Source organism: Amblyomma mixtum, chromosome 7 (genome assembly GCF_055824585.1).
Source record: "Amblyomma mixtum isolate Tamu chromosome 7, ASM5582458v1, whole genome shotgun sequence".
NCBI classification, from domain to species: Eukaryota; Metazoa; Arthropoda; class Arachnida; order Ixodida; family Ixodidae; genus Amblyomma; species Amblyomma mixtum.
This window is the reverse complement of record NC_143018.1, coordinates 107029828-107041972: the sequence shown is the minus strand read 5'-3', so window position 1 is coordinate 107041972 and position 12145 is coordinate 107029828. Positions and strand designations below refer to the sequence as shown.

Here is a 12145-nt window from a genome sequence, read left to right as displayed (position 1 = left end):
AAGCAACCACAAGGTTGAAGCACCGAGCACCAAACACCGAGAATCGAACCGCGAACCGAGAAGCACCGAACATTGGTGACAACGCCTTAGTTAGTTTCATATCTCGGCCTGTCTTGCTGACTCAGCTTTTGTTTTGAAAAATATATTGACGTTATAATGTTACGTGTCATTTGCAAAGTTTCCACATCATTCCAGCAAGATCTGATATCACCTGCACTGCAAAGAGTTCACCCAAGTTTTTCGCCAAAGGGCGTGGCCAGCTATAGGGCCTAGCCGAAAAACTGTACATAGATGCATTTGCTATAGCACAGCCAGACATTTTGTTGGTTGGTTGGTTTATGGGGTTTAACGTCCCAAAGCGACTAAAAGGCTATGGAGACGCCGTAGTGGAGGGCTCCAGAAATTTCGACCACCTGGGGTTCTTTAACGTGCACTGATATCGCACAGTACACGGGCCTCTAGAATTTCTCCTCCAAAGAAATTCAACCGCCGCGGCCGGGTTCGAACCCGCGTCTTTCGGGTCAGCAGCCGAGCACCATAACCACTGAGCCACCGCGGCGGCATTTGGTACATTCCAAAGTTTAATTTTTATTGCAAACGTATCCGCAATTTTTTTTTTTTTTCAAATTTTATCTAGAAAGCCTAATTTCACAAAGTTTGATATGACTAAACCCTTGAACAAAGCTCTAAATATTAATAACTGTTTAAATGGCTTCATTCGGACGTATTGCATTTAATTTTTGAAACTCGCAGTTCTACTAAACAAAGGAAGACTTCCACAATAAGGACATTGGTTAACGAGACGGTTTGCCACTAGGTTTCTGAATTTGTCCGTTTCACTCAAAATCTGCCGGAACTTTGTTTCCTTAACGTCAATCCCCAATTGTGCAATCAAAGTTGAGGGACTGAATCTCAGCCACATTAGACTAGGGGCGAAATGCAAAAGTGCCCGTGAGCTGCAAGATCTCTGGGCACTGTAACAAACCCCAGGTGGTCGAAATTAATCCGGGATCTTTTACTACGGCATCTCTCACAGCCCATGTGCAGCATCGGGACATTAAACACCACACACCATATCATAACAAAAATGACAATTTGGGGGGGGAGGGGGGACATTAAGCTCAGCCCTCAACAGCTTGACCTAGATGGCCAATGTAGGCTTCAAACAGTTGCCAACGCCGATTCCAGACCAATTTTTCCGCCATGGGGGTACCAATGCTCACAATAAAAGCTTACTTCGGCCAAGTTCAATGAATTTTATAAAAGAAAGACTAGGTTCTTGAAATGAAAACAACAAGGCTCAGGCTAAACCATTCACAGTTTGACTAAAAATTTTCGGGCACACTCTTAGTCAAAAGCATACAGCCCAAAGGGTTTGGTTCCAAGCTGTGCAGTTGGGCTCTTAAGCACATACGACAGTCGTAAGCTTGGGAACGTTAAGGACTTGGGTTCTTTTGCCTTGGTAAGATTAGGGCCCCTGAGAATGCAAGAGGAGCCGCGCTGCAGAACTCGGAACTCAGCTTCTTTCACCTCTTAATTTAAATTAGCTATCAGACTTATGTCTATGAATCACTCTTAATGACAGATTTTTGTTGCCAGGCAATTATGCACTTATCAACCTCGAAGTTTGCAACTGAAAAACAGTTTACGTTATTCACCACGAGTGTTGCTGCAATCCTTAAACACCCCCTCAGGCTTTTTTTTTTTTTTTTTTACATACACATTATGGGAAGTTTCACACCTGGTAAGAGCTCTGCCTCCCCGGGCATAGGCATTCACAATCACCCGCTTGACACGTTTAAAATTGGAGCAGGAGAATAGGAGGTTTCTGCGCTGAACGCAATCTTCTCAAAATGGCTGGAAGCATTGCTGTAGGGACAGCGAATACCCGACACGACCAAAAACAACAAATGCGAAAAAAAAAGCAATTTGCAGATTTCAAGTGTTTTGTCAGCAATAACGGCGTGTATTAGCAAGCTCATGAGAAATGTATCGCATTACAGCCCGCAGACAAAGCATTTATGATTTTCCCCTCACCACAAGGTTTGGTTTATGAGGTTTAACGTCCCAAAGCGACTCAGGCTATGAGGGAAGCCACAGTGGAGGGCTCCGGATAATTTCGACCACCTGGGGTTTTTTAATGTGCATTGACGTCGTACAGTGCATGGGCCTCTAGAATTTCGCCTCCATCGAAGTTCAACCGCCGTGGCCGGGATCGAAGCCGCGTCGTTCGAGTCCGCAGCTGAGCGCCATAACCACTGAGCCACAGCAGCGGCTGTCACAAGAAACGCACTATATACCGTATTTACTCGCATAATAGGCGCACTTTTTTTCCAGAGAATCCAGCTCAAAGTTTGGGGTGCGCCTATTACGCGGGGTAAAATTTCCGGAAATTTTTCGACTCTCGAAATTGAACACACCGCGTAAACGCACTCGTGTACGGGCCGCACCCCGTTTTCGCGAAGAAAATGTTAAAAAAAAGGTCCGTGTAAGGGCCGCACCGAAACTTTCGGAATGCACGCGCCGAGGCCTCCGCGATCGGCTCCGGCTGCGCGCAACGGGCGCTTGATCATGGAGGCCACACACGCGCACAGGAGCTTCCAGACGCCGCCCAAGGCCAAGCTCATCATCATCATCATTGTTTTCCTCCGCCGCGAGCTTTAGCTATCTATATCGCCATCAGCATCTCCAGCTCGTTTTTTTTGTTGTTGTTGTTGCTGTCAAGTGCCGGGATTTGCGGTAGCGCGATAGTTATCGTGGTTTTATGGCTTTGCCGCGGAGCGTTGATGTTTTAGCTCGACGGGCAAGCACCTTAACAGCTACACGGCTGGGAGTTCGCTCTCGAGCGCGGCGAGCGTGCGGCAGGTCGGAAAATACGACGTGGCCGAGAAGTGCGGCAGTTGCGACTGCGGCGTCCCTAAATTTTCGTACGCGACTCCAAGCGCCGAGGTTTTCGTGGACCTAAGTAGGGAATGTTTCCGGCTGGAGATGAAGCTTTCCAAACAGACGTTTAAAGTGAGCATCCCTGAAAACTGTGTGCGGCTGTTCTACGCGATGTCGTTGTACCTGCTGTGGGTCCGCAGCAGCTGCGACGGCAGCAGCGCTAGTAGGGACTAGTAGTCAGTTCAGCAAAAACTTTGTTAAAATAAAGATTGGGAAACGGGGGGTGGCGAGGCGTCGGCTTGCAATCGTGTAAATACAGTATTGATCACAGTACCAAGTTCGGGGTGCGCCTATTATGTGCGGAAATAAAAAAAATCTGATTTTTCGCGCCCTAACTAGGGGTGCGCCTATTATGCGAGTGCACCTATTACGCGAGTAAATACAGTACTTTTTGGTCGCGGATGCAGGCAGTGCAAACAACAGTGTTAGCATTGTGCTGCTTGCACATCAGTGATGACATTGTGGCCCTAGATGCATGAAACCGAGTACTATATATGCGGAACGCACGCCAACAGTGAGACATCGAACGCGTGCCAAGAGAACATGGCGGCCTCCTTACCGGCGAGCTCAACTCCTCGCTGAATCGTGACCACTAGGGAGGAGAAAGATGCAACAGCATGTGAATGGAATTCCGAGCATTCACGTGCACAAGCACAGGCGTGACCTAGGGACTCCTAGGGACACGAGGGAGCGTCTGGCATGTAGTATGCACTCTCTCTATTACGAAGACTCGCATTTCTGTACTCTTTTTTTTTTGCACGTCTTGTAGACAATGCAACTAAATATTTCTGCTTGTCTCCGTAAGAAGACGTCCACGCGGAGACTGGGCACCGGCCTCAACGCGTCGAGAACCACTTCAACTGAAATCACATCAGCGCACGCCGTAAAAAATTTAACAAAATAGCAAAAAATCACTGTCGCCACGCAGTTTTCATTTCTAAGGTCGATGACCAGTGTTCAGTTTATCGCCACACCAATTTAAAATGATGCAAATGTCATTAGGCCCATTCAATAATATGACCTTCGAAAAACTCTTTCCAATCCTTTCAATTTTCACAGCTTTAATCTGACAGACCACCAGTTATCTGATTGATGCGTTAAATGCTCTGCCAAAGTTTACTACCTGCTCTTGGTATCAGCCAGAATAAAGTCAACTATCAACTCTTCTCTAATCCACATTGGTTACTCTCTCTTATTGTCGGCCCTAACCCACCACCCTTCACAACCACTGAGCTGACAAGAAATGACAAAACTCAATTTCAACCACTGGAGCTGTTTAACGTCCCCAAAGTTGCGAAACGCACAAATTTTTTCCCACTGTGCCGTCATCTAAGTTCAGCGTCCAAGCGGCAACCAGGATCAAACCAGGGCCCTTGAGCTCAGCGTCTATTGTCACAACCGTCAATGGACCCACATAAAGCCACTGGACAGCGCAGCCTAAAATATAGCTCGAGAATAAATATTCCTGACAAATATAACTTAAGAACAAAAAAAAAAAGAAAGATGAATGTTATGCTTTTTCTAACGCACAAGACTGAACAATGGGACGTCGCCTTGGCACTTCGGACCTACAAAGACTGCAAGGACTGGCTGTTTCGGCAAATTTTATTTTATTTTCTGCACGCCAACAAGAAAAATGCAACCCGCTGGCAGTGCCCTAACAAAGATGCACCCAGGATGCAGCCGAAGCACACTGCGCACTCACCTCTGTGAAGACGTTGCCGGGTGAACCGTTGCTGGGTGAATCCACGCAGCCCGCAGGGCTCAGCGAGGGCTGCAGGCTTGCTGCAATGTGTGCCATCACTTATTAGTGGCTGCCACAACAGTGATGCCATTCTGGCCGACTCCTAAGATACTGGCTTCTTTCGAGAACAGAAACACCACTGAAACTCCGAGATAAAACCACAGCTGCCCTAGCAACAATTACAGTGAAACCTCATTATAGCAAACAAGGGAAAAATTGTAAAACAGTTCGCTATAGCAGAAATTCGTAGCATAAAACGCGCAACAGCGGCGCAATTTACTCATTGAAGGGCTGGCAATTCTAGCGATCCTTACCAGAGAAATGGAGATTTTTCCCGAGGTTTTGGCAGTGTTTCGAAGGTGCTCGCAGCTGTTCCGAAGGCCACGAAAAAAGCTGTGCACCAGTTAGGTTGCCTTCACCCATAGCACCAAAAGTGCGGGCTGAGCGTCAGCTATGGTGGCTTCCCCGCATCGCACTCGTGTCGCGTGGAAAGCGGTACATCAGAGCGAACGCTATAGGAGGTATTCACTGAGGCCGCGCTACCAGACGGCGCGAGCGTCGTCGCGGCAGGCGCGCCATGTTTGCGGTCGTTTCAGGCCAGCTCGCGCAGTGTCACGGTGCGCAGTGAGGTACCCGGCCTGAACTGTTAGTGATCCGTAACATATTTGTACGTTGTTGAATACGTCAGCGACCACTTATCTTTGTGGAGCGCGTATTGTGCATGAAGTTTGCAGCAGAATTCTTCTGCGCCGTGATATAACCGAGCTGCCTCAACTCGGCAGCAAAACTGGCTGGCTGCGCTGCACGCAAGAACGTACACGACTTGCAGCTTTTAATATCAGTTGATAACTGTCAGCTAGTCATGCAGGGCACATCGTGGATAAACAGCACGATTAATTACCGAAATTCCAGAACTGCCACCGAAGAAATTGATAATTCAAGCGCCTAGCTGTAGTCCGCGAACTGCTGACGCTTCTCAGATGTACGGTCTTTCAGCAGAAAGGCAAAGCGTCATAGCTGCCTTATTTACCCGACAGAACGGCCAAACAAATACTGCCATGCGCTTGCAGCACGAACGGCAGACACAGCGAGAATGTTTTGCAGTTTTGATTGTAGCCACGTAGCGCTGCTTCGTATGCACAAGACCGTTTTCGCAGCAACGCAGTGTGCAGCCGTTCCGCTAGATTCAGTTGTAACACGTCACTTTCAGCAGGTAGAGATGACAAGTTAAGCTACAGCTAAGTGAACAGACCCTTCGAATTACTCACCTCTTCAAAAACGGCACTTCGGCCGTCGGCACCGCGGACGTCGGCACCCACAGCACGACTCTTGGACTCACCCGCTTGTCAAGTAATTGCACCCTCTCATAGGTTTATATCCTTTAATTCCTTGGCCTGCCAGCAAACTTAAGCCGTGCACAAGGTGGGCCTCGATACCGGTGAATTCAACGCGCGGCAGCAGTCTTGTATACGTCGCACACCATGCCGGTGCCTCCGCATTCCTACGGGGGGTCGACCTTTTCACAAAGTAGAACCTTCTGAGCGTGCCCGCTCTTTTCTGCTTCGCACAGTTCACGGAATATTCACTCAGTCACGCGGCGGCACGGGTCGGACAGAAATTACGTGCGGCGAGACGCGAAATACACTCACATTTCACCCATCACCAGCTACTCAAACGCTGCCACTGGCTGCGGCGGCCGCGCGCGCGACCACCAACATGGCGAATGCCGCGCCGGCCGCTAGCGCCCCTTGCGGATGACGTCATGTGAATACCTCCTATAGCCGTTTTCATCACCTCCGCGACAGCCGACATGAGCGCAGCATTGTTACTGCAAGCTTACAAACACCTGCGCTGCTGCTTCCACAGCACTGTCGACGGATGCCAGAGGCGTGAATGCGCACTGACTGCCAAACTGAAACCCTGTACGCCGCTGTTGGCGAGTGCGAAATGAACATGCAAACCTTGGCACGAATGCTTGCCACATCACCACGAGTCACTTGTGCAGTGCAGCGAAGCCTGCCGCCCGCCATCCGAATGGACAGTTTGGCACTGGGGGGTTCGATATATCCGTTTCATGGCCAAGCGTGTTCGAAATACAAAGCAGACTTGAAAGCATTTAACAAAAATATTTATGAAGAGTTCGATATAGCCAATAAATATCCGTGTTTGTTTATTGAGGTTTGACTGTAACTGCTCCCAGCCAAAGAAGCCCATGTAGCAGAAGATAGTGAAATAATAATATACCGGTCTTGGTTTCAAAGATGCAACCAGACTTCAGTGCATATTGCCCATGCATTGTTCCTCCATCAATATCCGGCCACGTCGGGCAGTACTGGTATCAAATCGAACAAGTTGTGCGTGGAGAAAGAATCCATTTTCACTCAGTGCCTTGTGCCCTGTGTACGTAGAGCGATTTTCTCCAAGGGCGTCCGCAGAATTTTTTGCAGGGGGGGGCCCCATTGGCTGTTGGCGCCGGAGGGGGGGGGGGGGGGGGGGGTTATGTTCGTAGCAAAAAGGCACTATTTGCGGCGTAAATTTATTTATTTATAAATAAATAAAATAAATAAGTAAAATACACACATGAAAGAAAAATTACAAACAGCAAATTAAAGCGTGGCTAGGAGAGATACATTGGAGTTTATCAACGAAGAAACAATTAAAATTAATAAAAATGTAAAAAGATACTATCACTTCGTGGAGAAGAGTGCTCAGTCTTGCTGCATACGGGTTCTCGACACACCCGGATTGATGACCAGCACACAGCACAATATGTTCACAAACACGCAACGACAGTCAGTCAGTAAACAGCAACTGTAGACGCCTCGGATTTTTCTGGGCGAATTGCGTGATGACACGGGTGATAAATTCATTCCTGTGCTTCATTACACGCTCTCGGTGCACACTCATCATACAAAGGCCGTCCAGTCTGTCATTTGTCATCGTTGAGCGTAGCCACGTTTTCACTCTCCTCATTGTACTGAAGGAGCGTTCGACCGTACAGGTAGTAACTGGCAAAGCCAGAGCCACCTCAATGGCTTTTGCAACACCAGGGAAGAATGTCTTGGCCTGATGTAGAAGCTCGCAGTAAGTTATTTCTGATGGGTCCCCAGTTTTGTTGCACCACATCTCGTACCAAGAGATGGCCTCTTCCTTGAAGTTGTCGATGCCGTAAAAGCACTGGAGTTCTTCGGCGAGAACAGCGAACTCAACACGGCTCAAGTGCTTCATTTTTGATGGATGCAGCTGGAGAAGTTTGAAGCTCCTCTCATTGCTTTCAGAAAAGCGCCGAGCTAAAGAAGCAGTGAGGGAGTCCAAGTACGGCACATATATTGCCACACGGTAGTATTCCTCCGGCGACTGAATCCCGTAGTTGTCTCGGTGGGCCTGACGAGAGACTTGTCTTGGCACAGATATCACCACATTTAAGTGATTGGCTGCCTCCCTTGCTGCATTCATGATGTTAGAGAACTCCTCTACAGCGTTCGTCCGGTGGCCGCGAAAAATACGTTGCAGCTCAGTGATGTGGTCATGCACAGAATGGAAGTCCATGGATACACCTTGCAGAATGTTCGTAACTGGTTCGAGCCGAGCGCTGTACTTCGCTACAATATGCAAGCAGACGATGAAACATGAGCTTGTTGTTGCGCAGTAGAGGATGTGAGCTCGTTGTCTAGTTGCAGCGTTCGAGCATGATTCCGTGGACGCGAGCTCCTCGAGTGCTTCGACTATGGCCACGTAATGCTGAGAGAAGATCCTAATAGACTTATATTTTGCAGACCATCTTGTCTCACACAGCATCGGAATGTTCGGCACCAATTTTCTCCGGAGTACGCTCTCGCGGAAGAAGTTTATGATTTGTTTGATTATGCCAATTGTGTTTCGAATTTCAGAGACGTCGTTCAGATCGTTGATGACGAGATTTAGTTTGACTTGCACAGTGGAAAAATAGTGCCTTCGGGAACTGTTTTTGTATAATTTTGTTCACTCCAGCTTCTTTCCCAGCCATTGTAGAGCATCCATCGTACCCCTGTCCAACGAGGTTCGAAAGAATCAGCCCGACATTCGTCAAAAACTTCAAGATTGCCGCGGCGATGCAAGCAGAGTTTAATTGCTCCAGCTCTACAAATCCCAAAAACTGCTCTCGAACGCACACTTCGGCTCCCGCCTTGTCAATAAAGCGAACGCCTATAGACATCTGCTCTTTTCCTGAAATATCTGCAGTTTCGTCAGCAAGAACGGAAAAAGCAAACGCTTTGTTAGCTTCGGTAACTATCTGCTCTTTCAGGATGTCGCCACAGATTGTGATGATCTCGTTCTGGACGCGGACAGAAGTGTACTTGGCATTGCCAGCAGAAGAAGCGAAGTGCTCCTGAAGTAGAGTATCTCCAGCTTCTACACGAAAGTCAAGCAGATCATTGAAGACTCCACTATCGGACTGCTTGCCGCGAATTGGCAAGTCATGCGTCGCGCAAAAGACAATGGTGGAAACTATTGGAAATAGTTTCTCACGGTTCCTTTCAACTTGCGCGTGCAGTGCTCTGTTCAGCTGCTCTACAACGGGTAGCTGCTTGCCTTTCATCACATCCATAAAGTTCTGTGAGGCCGTCATTGCCTCCTGGTGCCATTGGGATTTTACGTGATCCCTGCACGCCTCGTGCATTTTTCTGTAGTTACTGAAAGCGCGCACGATAAAACTTCCTTGAGTACCCCGGTGAACACGTGGAGGAAAAATGACGCAAAAATGACAAATAGCGCCTTTCGCTGTCGCTGAGTACGCAAGCCAGGGGGCGTAATCTCCCAGCCATTGATGTCGAAAAGGCCTCTTTCCAGGTGTTACATCCTTCTTAAAATCGTATGTAACATTTGGCGACCATGGCTTAGTAAGAAGACGTAACTTCAAAAAGTCCGGTATGCCAGTGAGTTTAGCTTTGCCTAGAAACTCTCCTAAGTCATATTCTTGAGGCAAGTTATTTGTTTTCTTGATGTTGTCTCCGGACTTCGATCCCAAGCAAGGAGAAAGGGAATCGTCTCGGCTTACTGCGTGACCGGAGCTCGCTGGTGAAGTTCCTTCCATGGAGACGACGACGTCGGCTACTGTCCGGTGATGAAAGGTTGCATCGCTCTGGTCAAATCCGGACTTAAATCCCAAGAAAGGAGAAATGGAATCATCTCGGCCTGCTGCATTACCTGAACTCACTGTTGACAGAGTCCCTTCCATGGAGTCGACGACATCAGCTACTGTCCGGTGATAAAAGCTTGCATCACTCTGTTCAAATGCTACACCGTTGTCACACATCACACCAGAATCTGCAGGGGCGCATTTGGATAACGCTTCGTCAGACAACCGCTGATGCTTGAAGAAGCGCCAAATGTCCATCATTCGGAACCGCGCGAGACAAAGCTGGCTATGGAGTTCTTCGGGGTTGGTAGTGTTAAAAATATATACACATTGATTGAAAAAACGGTTGAATGCGTACGTTGAAAACAAAAAATGACTATATATACAACGAAAACTTATTTACAAGATAAATGCACGCTCGCAGCTTCATACACCTCGCTCCATCTTGCTCGCGCAACCGCACAGTCGAGTATTTGCACACACACTACTCGCCGCTCGTCGTTTCCTCGTCTGCTGTCTTGATTGTTCTCAGCTTCGTTGACAACCGGCCACTAAAGACACCGAAGCACAAACACAGAGGCGCGCACACGTGCAAGGGCTTACTTGCCGCAATATCCCCGAATGCGCACTCTGGGGGTGAAAGGAACGCCTCGTGACTTCCGAGGGGAAGGGACACTCGCCACTCCGGTCGGAAAATTTGTTTTGTGTGTTTTTATGGGGTTCAGAGCCCCAAAACGACTCAGGCTATGAGGGACGGAGTAGTACAGAGTTCCGGATAATGTCGACCACCTGGGTCTCTTTACCATGCACTGACATCGCACAGTACATGGGCGCTGTTGGGATTTGAGGCCCAGCCAGAGGTGACAGGCGAGCCAGGCGAGCCAGGCAGGCGCCATCGGGCTGCCTTGACCAAAGGCGCTGGTTTCCGGAGAAGATGCAAGGAACGCTGGTGTGGGGGCGCCTCTGGAGACTGCGTCGCCGTGAACAAAAGCAACTGCTAATCCCCTTTGCCGAAGATTCTGAAAGCGGCGCTTCTACCGAACTGCGCTCTCCCGTGGATCGGAGGAGACAGCGAGCGGCGGCGGCGCCAACTCATCGCCTGCTTGCCCTTGAGCAGCCCGACAAAGCGGGGGTGGACACGGCTGATTTGTCCCTCCCTCCTGAAGAATTCATCGGTGGCCGGAATGTGCACTGTCTGCCTCCGTGTGGCTATCTCTCTAGAGATCAAAGAAACAGGCACCCATCTCAAGACGCCTCGAAACACATGCTCGCCGGTGCCGCTGTATGTCTGCAACGACGTGTCCCCGGACGCGGCACTTCGCAGATGTGACCCAAAGCTGGAAGCGGGGCCGCTTTTACTCTTTTTGCTGAGCGCACCGCCGCCCCTGGTGTGCGGCCATCACTCACGGTTAGAGTGAGTGATTTTCCAGGGGGGTGCAGCCGCCCCCCCTTGCCCCCCCCTCCGGACGCCCATGATTTTCTCACACAGCATGCTTCCAGCCCTACAGTCTTGAGACCAGAAAACACTAATGTGCTAACCCACACCTTTCAGTGAACAGCCTTATTCCTCCATCAAATAAAAAAAAATCAATATGTCATGATAGCAAAGAAGTGTCAGTCTGTGGCAACCCTCACGAGTTGGGCAGTACCATTTTGGGTGTGCAACAGTGCGGAGACGAACCAAACTACTGTATTTGCTGGAATGTAACACGAGGGTTGACTTTGCCAATGCCTTCTAGACGTTGGCTGCTACCGTTTTTACTCGCATAATAGGTGCACTTTTTTGTTTTTCAGAAAATCCGGCTCAAACTTCGGGGTGCGCCTATTACGCGGGGTAAAATCTCCCAAAATTTCCCGACTTGCATTCGCGCACTTTAAAACCGAATATGCCGTATAAACGCATACGCATATGGGCCGCACCGTTTTCCTGCAGAAAATATTTATGTTGTGGCTTCTGTGTGCTGCCGCTGAGCGCTGCAATTTTAGTAGACGGGCAAGAAACCTTAATAGCTGGGAATTTGCTCTTGAACACTGCAAGAGTACAGCGGGGAGGAAATTCAACATGACAGACTAAAGCGGAAATTGCGACTATGGCGTGCCTAAATTTTGGTATGCGACTCCAAGCGCTGACATTTTCGGGCCGAAGTCAGGAAAGTTTCCGAGATTGCTCCCATCACCTGCCCATCTGCGTTCCTTGAACGAATTTCATGCGTACTTGTGTGTAAAAATGTTTCATTTGCACAACTTTCTCGAAAATGACCTGTACTTATTCTGTTTTTCATTTCTGCGTGCCCCACCCCTTATGTAATACCTTCTGATGAGGGTCTTTAAGGGGGGAA

The 12145-nt window shown here is 48.8% G+C and overlaps 1 protein-coding gene across 2 annotated transcripts in view; it reads right to left on the bottom strand.

Moving 5' to 3' along the window:
* Positions 1–12145, bottom strand: part of LOC149337133 (protein NEDD1-like) — an 80385-nt gene that overhangs the window by 24490 nt on the left and 43750 nt on the right. The window contains exons 10-11 of one of the 2 annotated variants that reach the window (XM_089553346.1): positions 4649–4728; positions 3503–3535 (exon numbers count right to left, since the gene is read on the bottom strand). In XM_089553346.1, the coding sequence (XP_089409472.1) occupies positions 3503–3535; positions 4649–4728 (113 nt within the window). The remainder of the gene's footprint in view (positions 1–3502; positions 3536–4648; positions 4729–12145) is intronic. The other variant, XM_089553347.1, reaches the window with a different exon arrangement.